This window comes from Protopterus annectens, chromosome 7.part0 (genome assembly GCF_019279795.1).
Source record: "Protopterus annectens isolate FY-2018-M chromosome 7.part0, PAN1.0, whole genome shotgun sequence".
Classification (NCBI taxonomy): domain Eukaryota; kingdom Metazoa; phylum Chordata; order Ceratodontiformes; family Protopteridae; genus Protopterus; species Protopterus annectens.
This window is the reverse complement of record NC_056739.1, coordinates 259,195,389-259,217,219: the sequence shown is the minus strand read 5'-3', so window position 1 is coordinate 259,217,219 and position 21,831 is coordinate 259,195,389. Positions and strand designations below refer to the sequence as shown.

Here is a 21,831-nt window from a genome sequence, read left to right as displayed (position 1 = left end):
TTCAGCCATTCTGTCTCTGCTTTTCAGGACTTCCTCTAGTGGGTCCCAACATTTTTAATGGTTACCATTTGGGGCACTACTGTCATTTTTGTGTTGAGTAGTACAGTAGTTCTGCTTAGCCTTTAGAACAGTATTCTTAGTTAAGTTTTATAAGTGCTGCTGCTGATGTTGATTGTTGTTTTTCTGAATGCCATCTGTCCATGCTTGATCTCTATTGTACATTAACTTTTTGATACCTTGAGCTATCCATGGTGTTGGTTTTGATTTGGTTCTTTTTTTCTGTGCAAGGGAATTTAATATGGAGAGGAAGGTTTTATTGAAGAAAGTAACTGTGTCACTAAAAGGTAGCATTTTACTGGTTCCCAGCTGCTATGCAAAAGGATAGACAAACTTTTCATTACCAGAATTGGTTGTATTTCTGACTGTTTTATAGCAAATGTTTTTATGAATTTTGATGGATTTCCATTTAGTAAAAACTGGGTTTTGATTATTAACTGTGTTGGGTATACTCCTTGCATGGGTAATTTTGATGTCAATATCCCTTTCTAATAAATTTAGATGTTTTGCATTGATGTGTATTAGCTGTCTTAATCCATATAGCTTGTTAGTGGGGAGAATAGTTTTATGAGGACAGTTAAGCCAATCAGCTGTAAGGTCATGTAGGATTATCTGCGTGACGCCTTCAGGTGCATCTGCAGTTAACTTCTACTGATGCCTCTAGGCTCAAATATTGCTTGTTCATATTTGCATCATTAATTAGGAAAACAGGCTTTCATCTGAAAGCTTACACAGTGGCAAACTCAACTGCATTAACATTTGACCTCTGTCTAGTGCAGGTAAAGAGGTAACTGTTGTTTTCATGATATTAATTTGTATGATTTAATTTTCACATTTTTCTAAATATTTCAATAACCAAGTATCACAGACAGAACTCCTTAACCTGATATGAAAGCTCTCGGCTAGATGAATAAAATGCTGATGAGATATTGTAAGTTCTTTACAAAATATTACTAATGTCATAGTTACCGCATTTACTGTTATTTATAAAATTCAGTTTAAGACCTAGAATCTAAAGAATACTAGCACTATAAAACAGTTTGTGCTGAAGGGTTTGCCATTTATATTTCTTTTATAACCACTGTGGTTCCAGAGATATGAACATTTGTTTGGAATGTGAGGACATAATTTGATTCTGTCAAAATGCTTAGGCTCCACCCATTGGACGTTACAGTGCAAACTTCCTGAGCTCCATCAGAATGAATGAATTAAACAGTTATATTTATAGTTGGCCAAGATAATATAGGTTCACACAGGCTGATTTGCCTGCACAAGGAGGTATATAGCGAGTTGCTATATATCATTTTTTAGTTAATTTTAAGTGTGATTATGAGTATTTCAACCTTAAAAATGTTTAGTGCTAGTACAGATGCATGGGTAGGTTAACAGCTATTGAGAATAACACGGCTACACCATCACCTCTTTCATTAGAACAATCATTAAGGACAATGACGTAGCCAGGAGATAGTATTTCTTAATCTTATGTTTCTGATTTAAGCCAGATTTCTCTTACTGCAATTATGTCAGGGATGTAGAGAGACAGAACAACTATTCAAGTCTATTATTTTATTTCTCATACTATGAACATTTTGTGACTTACTTTTAATGCCAAGTGCTGATCCTCAAGGTGTGTTAGGATTGTTGAAGACAGTATTGTTGTTCTTCTTCTTTCAGCTTTTCCTGATTAGGGGTCGCCACAGCAGAACTCCGGTCCACTAATGATTGGCATTAGATTTTTACGGTGCTGAGGTGCCAGCTTAATGCCCAGCCTTCAACAAAGGCATGCCCTAAGCATGTCTTTTGAATACCACTCGACTGCGGGGAGGACATGCAGACTGCACACAGAAGGAGCTCTAGCCGAGAATCGAACGGGAGAACCTCTTGCTGTGAGGCAACAATGCTACCGCTGTACCACCGGTTGAAGACAGTATTATGTGTGTTAAATCTTGGGTTATGGTGAATATCTCTACATTTTAGAATTAATCTGTGTTTAAGTTTATAATGGTATTTAGACTTCTGTAGTAATTGTTGATTATATCTGTGTTGTTTAGATAAACATGTTCGCTTTGCTGGTAGATACTTTAAGAGTTGTTAAGTCTGAATATCAGTAGGTTTACTGCTGTACTATTAACCATTTGTAGATTAAGTGTTTGTGTGGGAGTGGAAGGATAATAAAAGCATTACTTGGTCTGTACTAGATGCTCAGTAGAAACAGAAGAAGAAGAAGAAAACAAATAAGTCAAAATAGTAGGTGTTTTATTTCATAAAATTAATGTTTGTAGTTAAGTTGTGTTGGTATTTTAGTAGAGTAAAATGAAGCTTGTTTTTCTAGAGTGTAATGATGAAGGTGATAGTGTTTGGTAGGCTGAATGAAAGTCTGCTAATGTTTGTAACTTGTAGTGTAATATATTGTTGTAAGTTATAAAGGTATACTGCTGTTATGTTCACAGGTTAGGGTAGGATCCATATGAATTCAATAGAAGGAAATATTGAAGGCATTTACAAGAGGGTAACCAGAAATATTGCTGAAAAATGTTGGGGTAGTTTTAGTGAGGTATAATAAAAGGAGAGAGTTTCATTACTGTAAGTCAAGCAGAGGTCAGCACTACAGTGAGTTAAGAAGACAGCAATGACAGTAAATGGAAGAAGGGAGGGCAAAGGGGTAGCAGGAAATATTGTAGTCAGCAGACACACGTGGACTAATTACAGAAGCATGACTTTACCTACTTCAGCTCTCACTAATAAAGTTAAAGCAGATAAGGATTAGTAAGTGTGGTAGCTTTTGAAAAATCAGATCTCTCAGATTAAGCCCTGTCCTAATGCACATTGACAATCTTGACTGAAGGTTCTGCTATAAAATGACAATGTTCTGAATGCCAACAAGCTGCAAGGACAGGGGAAAAACTGCCTGAAACTCAGAAGGGTGAAAAAATCAATTTTAATCTTTTTTTTTCTGGGGAAAGCATCACAGTCTTCTAAACCCCAGGAACTGACAAATACCGATTCCATGGTTGCACCACCTCAAAGAAGGGAGACCTCTCCCAAAATAAGTGAATCACTGATGATGCCTACTTAGAAACTGCACTGCCAATGATCTGCTATGGAAAACAGAATTTGGCATTATGCCATTTGTATTTTTGTTCTGCCTGCTGCTGACACTTTAGCATTTCTGCTTGAGCTTGTGTAGGGAAGCATCCACTTTGAAGTATGTTAAATTAGACTATATGTGTATAATGGCAGAAGCTGTAAATTTGCTTGCTATATTTCATGTGCATATGAATCTATTAAGAGATGCCATGTCATTTTTTCACTGGCAATAAAGGCCTGAGAGGAAGAAAATAAAGGCAAGTGGAGGTTAAACTCATACATATTGAGCATAGTAGGCCTGTCCTCTGAATAATATATATATATATTACAGTTGTTATCATTTTTGGTTTTGCTTTGCAGTTTTTAAATTATATATTATCTATCTATCTATCTATCTATCTATCTATCTATCTATCTATCTATCTATCTATCTATCTATCTATCTAGCTAGCTATTTATTTATCTATATGTATGTGTGTGTGTGTGTGTGTGTGTGTGTGTGTGTGTGTGTGTGTGTGTGTGTGTAAGATGCAGGTATGAATGTGTTTGCTGTTGGACTGTCTTTACTTGGAATCGACTAGAGGTAGAAAGCATTTTCTACTGACTGGTCAGCAGCACCTTTTGACAAAAATGCTTCTATGATTTCATTCAGTACGGTGGTTTGCACCTTGATTTTTGGATGTGTTCTGTTCCGTTCACCATACTTTAGTGGAGTATAATATGACATAATGAATACGATGTCTATAGACCTATCTGTGATGTCTACAATGTATTATAGAGCAATAAAGCAGTGTCCGCATTGGAGTTTGTACTGTGGCTTTTTCGAGTTGGTCAGTATTTACAACTTTGGGTTCTGAGTCTGCTTCATCTCCTTATTGGCACTGGCTCACCTTGCTTTCTACATCAAGTATTATAGAGCAATACCTGAAATGTGTTGTTACAGTTAATAAAACTGTTTTATAACATATTCATCTCTTATAAGCTAAGTAAGGTTTAACTATTTATTATCACAATATAGACTTAGAATGTAGTTCATGCAACTGTTCATACGTCAGAGGTATTCAGCAAGGAAGTATTTTGTTTCTGAATTTTTACTAGTTCATGCAAAAAAGAACTAAAAAAAAAATAAGACAATCATGTTTTAGTGTCATTGTAAAATAACAGTATTTGTAATGCCAAAGCAGCCATGATAGTTTGTATATTATTTCTTCCACTTTATTATTTTAATCTTAATATCTTATCTCCACAAGATGTTAACAGTGTACAGCAATCAGAAGCCAAATTAAGGCCATCCTACTGTATAGAAAGTTTATATTGCTTCTATGTACACCCTTCATTATATAGAACCTACATAAACTGACATGTTACTGAATTATATATAACTTACAGAGAACTGACCAACAGCCAAGAAACCATTTTGCTTGGAGTGCAAATCCCTGTTTGCTCACAGAAGTGTATATGTGATACTTTACCGCTGTATTCATGTTGCACAACAGATTTCATTACCTTTATTTCTAGAGTGAAGATATATAATTTACTGAATTCTGGAGAAGGTGGTGTGAATAGGAAATGTATGACAGCTGTAATGCAATAAATGGCTTTTCAAACTTCATTGATACAATAGCTTCAAGTATCTGTCATGATGTGAAAGTTCTTATCTTTAAACAGTGTTTAATTTCACATTTAAAAGTGGGCCAATTGCTAGAAGAAAGAACATCATGATATGCATTTATATTAACATTTAAACTGTTTTCTTCAGAAAGGTTTCAAATTCTTAATATTTCATTGTCAAAACTGAACACAAAATGAGTAGTTCTGCAATAGGGGGAGTGTAATTGTTAACTAGAAAATCCCAGTCTCCATGTCCTAGAAGATGACACAGCTCCCAGCATTCAACCCTCATTTTAAGTAGATGCGTTATCTTCAGGATTCTACCTTTGGGTAAATGAAGAAACAAAACAGGCATCAAGGTAGAGGTGTTTAGGTGGAGGCCGGATGGTCAAAGGGGGTTACAGCAAAAAAAAAAAAATAATAAATAAATAATAATATTAATAAAGTTACCAGATTTTCACCTTCCTGTCATAAATGTGTTATTTATTACTATCATTTCATACAAACTAAGTCTGACTAAGCAACAAAATAACCCATTTTCAGCAGAGGCATGAGAAGAAAACTCCTGTACAAAAATAATAGACACAGAGATGTTTACAGAAATAGTTGTCATAACATTTGTTTACACATAAAGGAAAACATTTGTGGGTAATCTTGTTTTATGTTTATTATATGAAAAACAATTTTCAAAAATAAATTAAATGATTCATATAGTGTTATGCTGTAAAGGAAGAGAAAAACATCTGCTATGTAATAGAATGTAATATTTGTGAATAATAAGTACGTAATATACTGACTTGCTGAAAAATGTTAAGAAACAGTTTGGTTTAGTAACTGTGAAAGTTTATAAATATATTTAAGATATCAAACAGGATATACTAAGTGATTGATGGAGTATTAACAAGCAGGCAATTGTAAAAGCTGTCTTATTCAGCTAAACTAAATACTCACATCCTGAAGAAAACTGCTAATGCAGCTACAGTAAAATAATATGTAGGACAATGTATGATGAAAATGGTTGCATTTCATTAGCTGCTCATTTGGAAAAAATATTAAATATCCTGCAAAAGATACATGTGAACATTTTTAATAGCCTGATAGAGTCCTAGAAAAGGAAAAAAAAATCACAAAAATATGCAGTGAATATAATAAAAAATAAACAGGAACATCAAATTGCGATTTACTATTAAACAAAGAGAAAAACATGATTAATATTAATGCAGTTAGCTTTTTAAAACATTAAATAGTATTCCTTCTTTATTCTACAAGGCTCAATGTCAATTGCAGTTTTCATGTTGATGAAATCTTTAGCAATTTGTAAAAGGTAGTTAGTTAAAATACATCTATTTTTTACTCTTAACTGCACTGTACATGAAACAGATGTATATATAAATATAATATAGACAGACACACAGACATTTTCTTACACATTTAATGCAAATGTCCAAACCTCATAGTTAATGCAGCTTTCCCTTTTTGATCAAATGTTCTTTAGTGTTGAGATCAGGTCTCAGTAGAATGATATAACATTTTGGCAGAAAAATGCATCCAAGCATTCCAGCACTGGAAGATAAGATGGCAAAAATCTCAACTGAGACCATATACTTTCCATGAGTACTCAAGTATGCAGGAATAAAGGAAAGCCAGACACTAGCAAAAACTAGGAGACTGAAGGTGATATATTTTGCCTCATTAAAAGTATCAGGTAATTTCCTTGCCATGAAAGCAGCCAGAAAGCTGATCCCTGAAAGGATGCAGATATATCCCAGCATGCACCAAAAGGCTATGGCTGAACCCTCATTACATTCCATAATTATCCATCCAGGTTCAGAGCTCATGTTAAGTACTGGAAAAGGTGGTGATACTGTAAGCCAGCAAGTGCATATAAGGACTTGAACTGCTGTACAAATGAAGATAATATAGGAGGGTACATTGGTCCCAACCCACTTCTTTAATATGCTGTCTGGCTGTGTTGCATTAAATACGATGATAACAACAACGGTTTTTGCTAGAATACAAGTCACACAAAATGAAAAGACAACACCAAAAGCGACTTGGCGTATCATGCAGTTCACATTCATTGGACGACCAATAAACATCAGGGAGCAGAGAAAGCAAAGTATTAGAGCCAGTAGGAGAAGGTAGCTCAAGCTTAGATTGTTAGCTTTCACAACTGGTGTCTCACGGTATTTGATGAAAAGTGAAAGGATGACTAGAGTAAACAAGGAACAGATTACTGCAATGAATGCCAGGGACATCCCAAGCAAATCTTCAAATGCCAAAAAATCTACATGCTTTGGAATACATCTGTCCTGCAGTTCATTGGACCACTGGTGCTGTGGACATTTGCGACAATCAATGGAATCTGAAACAATGAGAAATGAATAGATTCCCATCAGAATAGCTCAGGAATGTGACTACATACAACTGATACTGTAAATGTTTTGAATGAAATCCTCTTAGCTATGGCCTGCGGTACAGATACATGTTCATGTCTTGAGATTTAGTAACCTGAATGCCAACTGTGACAAAGTATTTTTTGGAAGTAATCCCAGCTAATCAGCAAATTTACTAACTAAGAGATAATTAAAAATATAAGCAAATCTAACTGCAACTAATGCAAATTGTGTTCTTTAGAAATGCTGCATTTTTTCAGATCAAAGTAGTTATATTAGTAAATAGTGACTTGAAATTGCTTCTCCTTAGCAGGACTGAATAATCTCAGGACACAAAATATAGAATTGTATAATGTGCAGCAGGAAATATTGGTAATGGTAGTGCTTCAAAGTGCTGACAAACAATTGAAATAAAGCATTGCACAGTCAATACTTTCAAGCAAAAAAAAAAGCTGCATTTAGCATCCCTACAACATTATTCTTCTGGCCAGGTACAGCAATAATTGACACACTCTTCTTCATACCTGCATTCTCAGACACTGCCCAGACTGCACAACCCCATGCACATTTTTGAATATATAGTCATTCTTCTCTGTCTATCATAAACAATGGGGAGGATCAGCAGCTACTAAGGCCATTATTATACTTCTGACCATGCTCTGTGTGAAACATGGGCACTTATGTAAATACTGTGACAATTCATCCCATTACTTAGCCCAGCAGTTTTAGAAGAATGTCATAGAGGTGCAGAGCAGTATACACTTGGACTGGAATAGCATGCCATATGCAAGGAAAAAGACATGTCAATTGTCAGATAAAAGCATGTTCCAGTGTATAATAAGGCAAAATGTACTTGCACTGCCTGCCTTTAGCTCCAGGGCAAGCTCCTATTAGACACTTCATCTCACCTTGGAAAGTGTGATTCTGCTAATAAAATGGACCCTAATAACAAAACAAACAAATAAATAAATAAAACTGAATAGAAGGCATAACCAGTGGGAGTAGAAAGTATAGTTCATGCATACGCAACTTTTTTGCTTAAGGTGAAATGCGTTTCATAAATGCAAAACTACACTAAGCAGCATACTCGTATGTAATTTTATGATGTAATGAGCTGTCATGTCAAAACAAGTGTCCCGTCTACAATCAGATCATTTTTATTACTGCATTTGCAGCTTCTTTCTATCTCCCAGAACCAGTGTTGATGGATAAGAGGCAAATTATCTAACAGATTATACACCTATTTCTTATTTCTTTGCATTTGTTTTATAGACAGTCATACCTCTCAACCTCTTAGAGCAAGAAATCTGGACAAAGCCATAAATAAAAGAGGGACAACAGCTGAAAAATAGGGACAATTTTTTAAATATTACTCTTGCAGACTTAGAAAGATAGAATAACCGGTTTTGCATTAACACGAATTTTCTGAAGGGTATGCAACTTCAGTCTTTAATGATTTGCCACTAATTTGCCAGAAAACCACAGTTTTATGAAAAACAGACCAAAAATATGAGGCAAAAATCTGGACATTCTGTGAAAATCTGTATGGTTGAGAGGTATGTACAGAGTATAAATGGAGTTTTTGGCCCATATTCATGGGATGTGTCAAGTGGTATTTAGACAGACAAGGAGAAATTTTTCCAAGGCAGCAGGAAAAGTTCCTCTTTCCTAATTATGATAAGGGTTATAGTATCATTAACCTACATTGGAGTTGCAGCCCCTCCATCGAATAAATGACAGTCTAGCATGTGTGGATGACAATATGAAGGACTTCCCTCATCCTATCACTCTGGCATTCCCTTAATCCTTTCAGAAAGTTAGAACCTTCATTTGCATTTTTAGCAATAGAGAATTTCAGGCAGATGTGTTCTGAGACTAACCTATTGAGGTTACACGTGGCAATGGTAATCTCACGCTCCTTCTAGAAAGAGTCCCCTACATCCAACAGACCGAACTCTTCTTTTCCTTGCTGTCTTTCAGCACATGCTTTCCCACAGAATGAGACCTCTCCTCCACAATTAGAAGGGTTTTATTCAAGGATGTTTCTGCTGCCATGGAAACAGGATTCTAAGACACTAGCTGTGATAGGCTGGGATATGTTTTTTCAGCATAATCTCACTTTACAGGCATTTTACATACCATCAGAGCAAAATGGGAGCAGGACGAGGGCAGACCCTTATGACTGGAAATAGAATGAGATGTTCTTCCAGTAACTAATCTAACTGTGTGTAACATCTCTAATAGATCTTTTTGCCTCCCTTCTCAACAATCATTTGGCAATATTCAGCTCCAGGGTTCCATAAAAGAAGGTCTAGAAGATAGATGTTGTTTATTTTCAATGGGTATGCATATCCATGTATGCTTTTCTACCCTTTCCATTAATATCCTGGGTCATTCTGAAGATTGGCCAGGGACAATTACTACAAGCTTCCTCACAGCCCAGATCTACTCACACAATAACAGAGGTGTTTGATATACCCTGTTCCTAAACACGTACACCTGACTTCCTGGATGATAGGAAAAAAGGCATCTAAAAGTTGTTAAAAATCTGAGGATGTGCAACAGGTATTAAAGTAATCTAGAAAACTGCTACTAGAAAATAATAAACCAAGAAAAAAGCATCCAAAAAACACTAAAAACATAAATCACCACTTAAAACCTCAGAAACTACATGTGGTGTTGATGAATGAAGTGCAGAGGTTTAAAACACTTTATTACCAAGAATAAAAATAGTTTATAGGTTCATAGGTGTTTTCTACGCTAAAAACCACAAGGGTCTTTTTAAGCCTAGCCATGCATCGCAAATCTCCCTTTATAACTGTAAGCAGGGGCTTGGGAAGTGAAATACTTACATGCAGGGACCTGGAAGATGAACCATTTACAGGCTGCTTGTGTTCATTAAAGACACAGGTGCCAAACCAATTTCCTGTTCTGCATCCAATTGACCAAAATACACTTGAATTAGTTTAGGGAGCAACTCTGCTTCACATGGATGGAGAGCTTATTCCAGACAAGATGTAGTTTCTGAAATACATACCTGTTTCTCCATCTGGTCCAATGTATATCACAGACAAGGTTTAATTCTTTAGAATGGATAATTCTGGTGCTGTTTGTTTTGCAGATATGGAGGTGATCCATCAGAGTGGGGCCTGACAATACCTTGTATGCCAGGCATAGATCTACCCTCAACTGCCTGTAGGAGACAGGCATAGGGCCTTGATGTGCTATACATAGGATATATTACTTATGCCCTGTATTCTTTTAATGAGGAACCTCTGTAGATATTCCAGTTGTTGGATATGCCTTGTTAGGTACCAAACAAAGTGGGTATTATACTCAATGATAGGTCTAATGAATGACAAATACAGTGCAATAATGACTTCCTTGGACCTACCTTTGTTTATAAGCTCCACAACATAGAATGATTTCTTCAGTACTATAGGCACATGATGGTCAAAGGCTAGATTACTGTCTATGTACATCCCCGAGTCCCTGACTACTGGATCAACTCTCAGGTGTGTGTTGTCAATATGTTAGTTACCAGGACTGGATGATGTCTTGAAGGACACTATTATGCATTTCTTGGCATTTAGTTTTAGTCCATGGCTCTGACACCAGTTGTCTGTATCAGCCCTTCCTGGAGAACGCTTGTGTTGGCAGATGATTCGATGACAGCTCCTAATTAGCAATTTATTTAACCAGAGGCCATTGACATTGGTTTTGACTTCAGAGAAGTAAATGCCAAAAAGGAGCAGTTTCAGTACCGATACCTGAGGGACTCTGCTTGTGGTCTCACCAGGTCTAACTTGCTGGGTCCTGTCTGTGAGCCAGCTGGCTATCCAGCAGGTGACATAAGGGTTAGTACCTAATCTCTGAAGTTTGTCATAAATGCCAGAATGGGGTATTGTGTCAAATTCCTTGATCGGGTCAGGTTAGGCAGTGTGAACCATTTTGCCCTCATTCATTGATTTGGTGACCTTCTCAAAGAAGGACACCAGATTGAGTAGGCATGATCTACCCTTGATGAAACTAAATTGGGTTGGGTCCAGTGTCTGGAAGTTTCCTATATCATTACTGGTCATTTCAATGATAATTCTTTCCATAGATTTGCATATGAGACTAGAGAGACTTAATGAGTCTGCAGTTTCCAGGGTCTGTAGATGAGCACCAAAAAACAATGAATGTACTTTCATCCAAAACAGCATTTCATAGACTTCATATCATCAGAAATAAAAATGTTTTTCTAAACCTCTGGCCTTGGTTTGTCAATACCTCACTTTGTTTCTGAGTATTTTGCTGCTAGGAAATCAAGCAAGCAGTTTTCTAGTTGGTGGCAAGAAAAGTACCAATATCCATTCAAGGCTAGTGTTTTTCTGGTTCTAAGTTATTTGAATGAGTTACTGTCATCTAGCCTGTTTTATTCCTCAGTCAAGTTTCATTTTTCAACCATTTCTGCATGTCTTCCCATGGACTCCATTCTTTCAATGCAGTCACATGTTAAAAAAATTTTCAATGAGATGCTGCATATAAAAACAACTGGAAATCAAGTGCTTCCTCACTGGGATCTTAATTTTGTGTTAGAAAACCTGATTCTTGCTCCATCTGAATCAACCAGTGAGAGTCATATATTTGCCACAGATTCTCTCCTGTTGGCAGCCTCCCTAATAGTTTTATTTCACTTTCACACAACTTAGACAGTTTTTGCTGCATCTTTAAGTGCAGCTGTTATTTCTTTCAGTTAAAAATGTCTTGACAAGTCTACATGCAACATTAGATATATAGTAGAAAACTAACTTCCTTCTGCTTGACAATGCATTCACCGTATCCCATTAATTCATCCTGTAGCAAGTTTAAGGAATCTTACTACATCCCAAGTAACTGTCATGTATTTTTTTTTCTGTTTCAGTAAGCAATGCACAACCAAACAGGATTTAATAGGAGTATGTGTAGTTTAATTACACCAAGAAACAAGGTACTGAATAAAGCTAAACATGAATTAACTTTACAAAAAGAAAGTTGTTACTGATAAATAATATGCAAAACAAAGGCATTACATTCTGTTGTCTGCATCTGTGCCTCAGGATCAACACCTAACACAACTTATAATTTGTAGACAGTGAGACTCATTCCCTGGCTAGAGAATAAAGATACCAGAGACTGTCTCAGTGAATATAACGAAGCTGAATAGCTGCTTCCATTGTTACTTCCATCCGTCTGAAATTATGTCAGCATAGCTGACACTTTTGTATGACTGTGATTTACTAGCTAGAACTTTGATGGGAATGTGTTAAATTATGTAAGGTTACTATAACATGATTATTGTGTGTTACACATAAGTACCGACTGCATTTGAATAGATTATTCCATAGCCTGTAGGGTTGCCACCTTTCCAAATGCCCAAAGTGGGACATTTGTACTACAAACATCAGATTTTGCAGGGCAAAACATACCCACGGCCAGTACAAAGGACAGAACTTCAGTTTTTTGCCTGAATAAAAGTCTATTCTTGTAGCATTTTAGTTCCTTATTCTGTTTCTTATAACATTTAGGTGTTTCAGATATAGAATAACTGTTTTATGCAACTATGACATAAAATATAGAAAATAATTTTGTCCTAAAATCTCAGGACATTTGCCATTTTTTCACATTTTTTGCAGGACACAACTGCCCAAAGAGGGACTGTCCCTCGCAAAGTGGGACAGGTGGTAACCCTAATAGCCTGCTGCTGCCTTTCCTTTGCACTTTTCTATTTTGCTGTTTTCATTTGCTCCGGCTTGTCACATGTTTAACTCCTGTCATATTATTCCTCTTCTCTTCTATGTTACTTTTAATACAACATGAATTGTAATATTTTTACTTACAGCGGTCGAGTGGGCGTTCGAAAGACATGCGTTGAATGGGCGTGCCTTCGTTGAAGGTTGGGTTTCGGGCTGGCAACTCGACACCATAAAAAACAACTGCCAATCATTAGCGGACCGGAGTTCCGCTGTGGTGACCACTAACTGAGAAAAGCCGAAAGACAATCAGCAAACAACAACTTACAGTTCTCAACCTGACTACCAAGGCTCTTGTTTACTCTCTTTAATTTTCTTCTGATGCCTTTTTGTTATTTTGGGATTAGCTCTGCATTATCCCTTGGATTAATGTATTCCTATTGGTAGCTGTGATTTTCTTCTATTACTCTATCATGGTGTGTCATGTTCTTATTGAGCATCTTGTTTATTTCTTCACTGTGTTGTTTGTTTAAGTTTTCATACTTATGTATTGTACACAACTACTGCATTGTGTTACTGATACTACCATTTTAATTTTATCTCATTTTGCCTAAGCTAAATCCAAAAATGATCCTTTCTTCAGTTTGCCTGTTTGGGTAACATTCAAATAAAAAGCATTAATTAGGTACACAGTTATACATTTTCAAATTTGGAAGAGCATTTTCTGAATAAAGTTTTAACAAACTTGTTCCAAAAGTAGTCTCTGGCCAGCTGACATTTGTTATAAGGTTACAATATAAAATGTCCTAGGGTGAATGGGTATTTTGCCTTATAAACATGACAATGCATAAGTAAAATGACTGCTAAACTTGACAATGTGTGACAGCTAAGATGTATCACACAAAGGAAGGCTATGTGGTTAGTGAAGTCCAACAGTGGCCTCTTTCATTCAGCATCTAAACGAGACAAGCTTATTACTATATAACATTAGTATAGTGGGTACAGTAGAGTATCTGAAGTGGCGGGTAAAGTGGGTTGAGAAAAGGCATCTAAGATTTAATGGAGGGATGTCTGAAGTACTTCAGCCAAGCCCTAATAATTCCAAAGTAGAAAACCATTAGGGAAGAATGACCCTAAAAAGCACAGATGAAAAAAAAAAGATCTCCATGGGGTAGTAACAGCAGGCTTGACTATCACTTGCATCAAAGGGAGTTATAAGATGCTCAAATATACTCTTTGAGGGGAAATAAAACAATTTAGGAATAGGGAAACATTATGCCACACTTCTGCAAATAACTGGTCCAGTCCCTATTAAAACACTGTGCGGAAGGATATTAAGCTGATAAGGAAGATACACAAAAGGACTAGCAAGGTAACAAAGGGAATGTATGACAACAGATATAAAGTGATGGTGGGTAACTATATCACACAGTGTAAGGGTGCAAAAGAGCACTTTTTCATGTAAAGAGCAGTGGATAAACAGAACAAGTTATCCAAGTGTGCAGTGCACAGTAAAACCACAAAATGCTTCAAGAAGGCAACACATGGATGCCCCTCAAAATAAGTGCAAAAGATTGGTAAATGAACAATGCAATCTATACAAAAATGTCAGATTAGACACACAGGGTATTTGTTTTCTGCTTCCACAGCTTCATCATGAAAATATGTGGGTTAGGATTTGCATTTAGTCTGCACTTGCAGAAAGCAGTGTTAATAAATGCATGCCACAAGCAAAAATAAGTGCATTTTGTCAGGTAATACTGTATAGATTCTTTGAATGTTTCTTCATCAATCTGCATTAAGGTAGATGTCCAAGGCAAATTATGTATAACTGTATCATTTAAGCTTGCATTGAAAAAAAGACTATAGTACAATGACTGAGGGATAATCTAGTTTTTGATCTAAGAGTACAGTGTTAACAGTAATATCTATAAGCATACCAATATTCTTATGTGACAAAAGGCTTCACCTGTTTGGTTTGTGATCTCCCCCAAAGGACAAGGTATGCACTGAAAGCAACACAAAGGGCGATCCTCAAAGGCTGACTGGCGGTATCCTGGAACACAGCTTTCACTGCAAACAGACCTTGGGACCTGAAACATAATTCACAGTGAGCTCATGGAATAATGTAGGACTAAGTGATCATTTAAACAGGCAATATCATAGGGAGTAACATCTGTTATAGAAAATAATACATCTTGGGAATAAAAAAAACATGTTTTGTTTTCAGATACTGTGCTTTGGGAATGTTTGTGGACATATAAAATGAGTGACAACTATGGTGTGTCTAGAACATATTCTTCAAAAACTCTTTCCTGAGAATATCATTTTGAAGAGAACCATCTTCCATCTTGAAATCTTCACGTGAAGAAAATTAATATTAGGTGAATCAGTCTGTATAGTAAAAATAAGTCTGAACTCATTATTCAAAAAATGAACAAAATTAATAGCTTTATTAGCATCCCTTTGACAAATCATCTACACATTATACACAAATCACCACATATTAATCTTGGACAACAGTGGATTGTTGTGTTTGTTATAAATATATTTCTAAAGAAATTACCCTAAATGGGTACAAAGATTTGCCCTCTATCATCCCTTTAACTTGTCAAGAACATTAATTACCATAGTATTTATTTATTTACTGACATTTGAATACAAGGAAAGTCCAACTTGGTAGGTGTCCATTTTTAGTGGAAGCATGGAGGAAAAACTCCAAAGTATTACAAAACATTTAAGAACAATAATTTTGCAATCTTCAAAAAATAATACAATTAAAAATTTTATACCAAGTTACACATAATGTGAAAACATTGATAAGAGCTGATACAACTTATATGATGATGATTTAATATTTATAGAAATTTTAATCACTTTAGAGAAATTAAAGGTAAGTTAGTATAATACAAATGGGAATTGCAATATAAAGTGGAGAAAAAAGCAGGGTTATAGCATATTTAGCTAGTCAGGGGAGAAACATTTTTGAAGTAAAGAAGTGAGTGAAAAAAGGGAGTAAGTGGGGTGCAAGCTATGAATAGGTACTTGTTCATGTTTAGGGATACTGTTTGTATTGGGGCTAAGAAAGAACAGAGATAGAGTTTTGTCTAGGATGTCTTTCAGAGTGGTTTTAAAAGACTGGAGGGAGAGTATTGACCAGAAGGCAGCAGGTAAGGAATTTCAGGCCTTAGCAAAATGTTATGAGTGCAGACCATGTCCAGCATATTTGATATGTTTGTTGACATTGAAGAGTTTTTGATAATTGGGTCATAATGACCTAGTGGGAACATAATTGTTTAGAGTGGTGTTTAGTGCTGGACAAGCAGATGGATGCTGGATAATTTTATGGGTGGTGAGAAGCTGTGTATATGTTAGTTGATGGGGTAGGTTTAACCAGTTTAGGCTTTTTAGTGCTATACAGTGGTGGATTCTGAAAGGGATATTTGCAAATCTAGGATTTTATTGCAGCATTGTTCAAGTTTTGCTTTTTGTGATGTTTGGATGTTAGTAAGGAAGCAAGAGCCATTGAGTAGTGAGGGGGGCTATGTAGTGGCAAGTGTAGTTTTAGTTATGTTGGTGAGAACGTTTATGGCTCTGTAAAACATCCCTAGTTTTTACTGATTTTTTAATACAGTTTTGTATATTCAGGGTGAATTTCAAATTATCATTCAGTATCATCCCTAATAATTTGTGATGAGAAGTGGCTTCAATTATTGTATTATTAAAAGCAAGGGTTTTACAGAGCCATTCCTGAGTATTTTTGGAGATCTGCCAGGTTGTCTGATATGCATGAGCATGAAGTCATCTGTTGATTATTAGGGGTGCCTGCTGTGTGGATGTGTGAAGCATTGGTAAGAATGTTAAAAAGGAGGGGACCAAGGATAGGTATAAAGAGAGGGTGGAGTGCCATTTTACTGACACATACCTATTGGATTAGTAGCTTTTGAATCATAGAAAGGTGGGCTGAAAAAGACCTAGTGAGGACATTTGAACTAGATGTTTTCAATGACAAACTGCATCAAAGGCTTTAGACAAGACTAGAAATAAGGAAAAGACTAGTTTGCTGTTATCTCTGGCTTTATTTCCAGTATCTATAAAGGTTAGAAGAGCAGTTTTAGTATTATGGGAAGGACACAAGCCATGTTGTGTGTGGGATAGGATTTCTTCCTATAAGAGATAGCATACTAAAGCAATAAGTGAGAAGGTCACTGAAAAAACAATCAGTAAAAACAAAACACAAACTCCAGCAAAGCTAGAACTTCCACTGAGTGACCTCCCAAACCTCTTGTATCAGAGACACATGGGATATATGCAAATGACCCTTATGTACATCAGGTGTTTCAGCTAATTGGCGATTCTGAATGCCCATGACTTGTTTCATTGTGTTAATGGACAATTTCAAGCCAATAAAGCCAAACCCCACTAGATGTGGATATGCATATTTTGGCCTTGTTATGACATCGTCAGCACAGCATAAGCAGAGTGTTTGACTAAGCTTAAGAAACACAGGGCTGTTATACCCAGCTGATGTCCATTATCATTAGGGTCACAGCAAAAATATCCCAAACAACAAACTAAAACAGTAAGTGAGAAGGTCATTGAAAAACCAATTAGTAAAAACAAAACAAAAACTCCATTGAAGACAGAACTACCACTGTGTGACCTCCCAAACCTCTTGTATCAGAGGCATATGAGATATATGCAAATGACCCTTATGTACATCAGGAGTTTCAGCTAATTGGCTATTCTGAATGCCCATGACTTGTTTCATCATTTTAATAAACAATTTCAGGCCAATAAAGTCAAACCCTACTAGATGTGTCCATTATCATCAGGGTCACTGCAGAAATATCCCAAACAACAAACTAAAACAATAAATGAGGAGGTAACTGAAAAACAATCAGTAAAAACAAAATGAAAAGTCCAGCAAAAAGCTAGAACTTCCACTGAGTGGCCTCCCAAACCTCTTGTATCAGAGGCACAGAGGGACATGGTATGTATGCAAATGACCCTTATGTACATCAGGTGTTTCAGCTAATTGGCAATTCTGAACACCTATGACTTGTTTCCTCATTTTAATGGACAATTTCAGGCCAATAAAGCCAAACCCCACTAGCTGTGGATATGCATATTTCAGCCTTGTTATGACCTCATCAACACAGTGCAAGCAGAGTGTTTTACTAAGCTTAAGAAACACAGGGCTGTTATACCCAGCTGATGTCCATTATCATTAGGGTCACAGCAAAATATCCCAAACAACAAACTCAAACAGTAAGTGAGAAGGTCATTGAAAAACCAATTAGTAAAAACAAAACAAAAACTCCAGCAAAGACAGAACTACCACTGTGTGACCTCCCAAACCTCTTGTATCAGAGGCATATGAGATATATGCAAATGACCCTTATGTACATCAGGAGTTTCAGCTAATTGGCGATTCTGAATGCTCATGACTTGTTTCATCATTTTAATGAACAATTTCAGGCCAATAAAGTCAAACCCTACTAGATGTGTCCATTATCATCAGGGTCACTGCAGAAATATCCCAAACAACAAACTAAAACAATAAGTGAGAAGGTCACTGAAAAACAATCAGTAAAAACAAAATGAAAAGTCCAGCAAAAAGCTAGAACTTCCACTGAGTGGCCTCCCAGACCTCTTGTATCAGAGGCACAGAGGGACATGGGATGTATGCAAATGACCCTTATGTACATCAGGTGTTTCAGTTAATTGGCAATTCTGAATGCCTATTACTTGTTTCTTCATTTTAATGGACAATTTCAGACCAATAAAGCCAAACCCCACTAGCTGTGGATATGCATATTTCTGCCTTGTTATGACCTCATCAGCACATTGCAAGCAGAGTGTTTGACTAAGCTTAAGAAACACAGGGCTGTTATACCCAGCTGATGTCCTTTATCATTAGGGTCACTGTAAAAATATCCCAATGAATAAATTAAAACAATAAGTGAGAAGATCACTGAAAAAACAATTAGTAAAAACAAAACAAAAACTCCAGCAAAGCTAGAACTTCCACTGTGTGACCTCCCAAACCTCTTGTATCAGAGGCACAGAGGCACATGGGATATATGCAAATGACCATTATGCACATCAGGTGTTTCAACTAATTGTCAATTCAATGAACAACTTAGCACAGCACAAGCAGAGTGTTTGACTAAGCTTAAGAAACACAGGGCTGTCATATCCAGCTGATGTCCATTATCATTAGGGTCACTGCAAAAATATCCCAAACAACAAACTAACTTCCACTGAGTGATCTCCCAAACCTCTTGTATCAGAGGCACATGGGATATATGCAGATGACCCTTATGTACATCAGGTGTTTGAGCTAATTAGTGATTCTTAATGCCCATGACTTGTTTTGTCGTTTAATTTTTGAAGAAATGTTTCAAGTATTTTGGAGAGGGAGTTAAGAATGCTATAAGCCTAAAGTTAGTCATGTAGTTTGAATTTCCTCCTTTATGTAGAGAGATAATGTATGATTTGTTTTTCAGAGAGAGGGTTTGTGGTATTTCTGGATTGATCTATTTATAAGGATTGAGACAGGATAGGCAATACTATTGGCTGCAATTTTAAGGCACTCACTTGGCAGGTCATCAACTGAAGTAGAGCATTGTTTGAATTTGTTGAAGAGTAGTTTTATATAAGATGTGGCTCAGGTTTGAAGGTGAAAGTGGATGTGGTAATATGTGGCTGTAAGGTAATGTTGGGATCAGATGTTGGAGAATTCTATATAACAGAATAATAATATTCTATATACACTATATAATCTATGAATTCTATTGCAGTTTAAAGTTGTAAATTGCTGGGAGAGTGGTAAGGGTTAAATTATTGGCCAGGATGTAAGATTTTTTTAATGGATGACCATAATTTTTTAGGGTTTTCTGTACGATTGTTTGGAAAGTTGTTGTACTATAGTTTTTTGTCCTCATTTATTTGTTTTTTTACTATGGCTGTGTTCTGAATTCTACAAGATTCTGTGGTGTTTTATATTTTTTTGCCATTCTTTCCATGCTTTTTTCTATCCTGCATTATCATTCTATTCTTTTACATAGCCAAATTGCATTATTTGTTTTTAGTCTCCTCCTTCGAGGGGGTGCCAGACTGTTTAGGATATTTAGTAAAGTGGCACTGAATTCATTTACAGCATCACCTAAGGAAACAATTTTGTAGGATGCTCCAGTTAATAGATGATTGAGATAGTAATGAATATTTCTGAGTTAAACTTGGACAGGTTGTGTGTTGTTTTATAAACATGCTGTTGGAGTGGATGTGTGAGATGTCTGGTTGTATAGATTTGGGAGATGATCAATGAAAGTCTGACATTGTACCTGTGGTGGTAAATGTCCTAGGCTCTGATACCATAATTCAGTCTAACAAGGAATTAATGTCTTGCTATAATGTGTGAAGCTATTAATTAGTTGTGTGAAATCATGTAAGTTCATGCTAGATGTAGTAGATTTAGAGATTATGTCCCATCAAGTGATACTGACATCACCTAATATAATTTTTTCATGTAGACTTGTTATGGATATCCAATGTAAGACATCTTCCAATGTAGCTGTATTGTCACCAGGATAGATGTAAAGGACAGTAATACATAATTGTTTATATTTGTTTATTTTAGGAAATCAGTAAAAAGCTCTGCTAAATGTTGTTATTTGTTTGTTGTAGGCAAAAATGTGGTAGTTTTGGGGAAATAATAGAGCAATGCCACCACCTTTCTTCTCTATATGCTTATGACATTACAGGCAGGGGATGTAATTTTGTAGTAGTCATTGCTAGGTTTAAACAAGTTTTAGTTTTACCAAGAAAATCAGGCTTGTGTTGGGTAAGCCATGCATGTAGTTCAGTAGTTTTATTTCTAATGATTCTAAAAGCAATGGTGTCAAAAGTTATATTACTGGGATGGGGCACAGACTGTTTTGAGGCAAGAGTAGTCTATGCAAGGAATTGTCTTAAAGTTGGTTGTGATAAGTAGGGCCAGGATTAGGTGAATGTCTACTACTAGGGAAATGTTACTATAAATGGAGTTAATCAGTTTACATTTGGGCTAAATGTAAAGGACATCATTGAATGGGATTGGTGTGACATATGGAGAGTTTAGGGAGGCAGTGTGGATAAGTGGTTGGGAAAGAGCTGGGGGCATGTTCAGAGCTTAATAGAAAACATTTCTGTTAAAAGCCAGCTCACAATGTTGTACAAGAAAGTCATTAAATGAACAAGTGTGAATATTGGTTTGTCCCAGCCAAAATCTAAGTGCAGGCAATCTATCTGTGTCTGGTATATTTATATACAGAGAGTTAACATTAAGTGTACACAAGAGCCAAGACTGCTCATCTTCCACATTTAAAAGCAGACAAAGAAAGTTGGTAAGTGTCCTTAAGTGGAGAGCTAATGAGACTAAGGAGGGATTACAAATGCTCCTCCAAATAGCATGACATAAGTTCCTTTACGGATCCCAATTCTGAGAAAACAGATCTGCCTGGGGGCTTTGCTACTTCTTATGCATCATAGGAAATACATTTAATATCTTGAGTTTAGGATCCTTACTGTAAGTTCATTAACTAATACCTTAGAAATTACCTCAGAGTCAGTCCAATAACCTCAAAACCCATCAATTTCTTTTTTAAATACTGGAGTTGGGTACAACTGCATTTTGCATCTAAGTTGTCTCAACTTTTACATCATAATTTTCAAAATTTTAACTTGTGATTACAAAATGACTGATGATTTTACTAATAAAAACTCACTTAAGATATCTTGGAGATCTGTTAATGTTTGTGATTTTTTTCTTTGAAATTTGTAATGATAAAGGCCAAGTGAGGCTGTTTGAGGTTATTCAAAGGCAATATTTAATCCAGGTTCTCCTGAAATTTCCTAGCTTACGACATTTAGTTCTCTGAGTAATACAAGACTCTTTACCTAAGTATTTCATTTATTTGATA

The 21,831-nt window shown here is 36.1% G+C and overlaps 1 protein-coding gene across 1 annotated transcript in view; it reads right to left on the bottom strand.

The window, feature by feature from the left end:
- Positions 1–5,491: 5,491 nt before the first annotated feature.
- LOC122806385 (extracellular calcium-sensing receptor-like) overlaps positions 5,492–21,831 on the bottom strand; it is a 103,221-nt gene continuing 86,881 nt past the window's right edge. Inside the window, exons 4-5 of the mRNA XM_044076745.1 lie at positions 14,835–14,958; positions 5,492–7,120 (exon numbers count right to left, since the gene is read on the bottom strand). Coding sequence (XP_043932680.1) covers positions 6,213–7,120; positions 14,835–14,958 — 1,032 coding nt within the window. The 3' untranslated portion in view covers positions 5,492–6,212. The remainder of the gene's footprint in view (positions 7,121–14,834; positions 14,959–21,831) is intronic.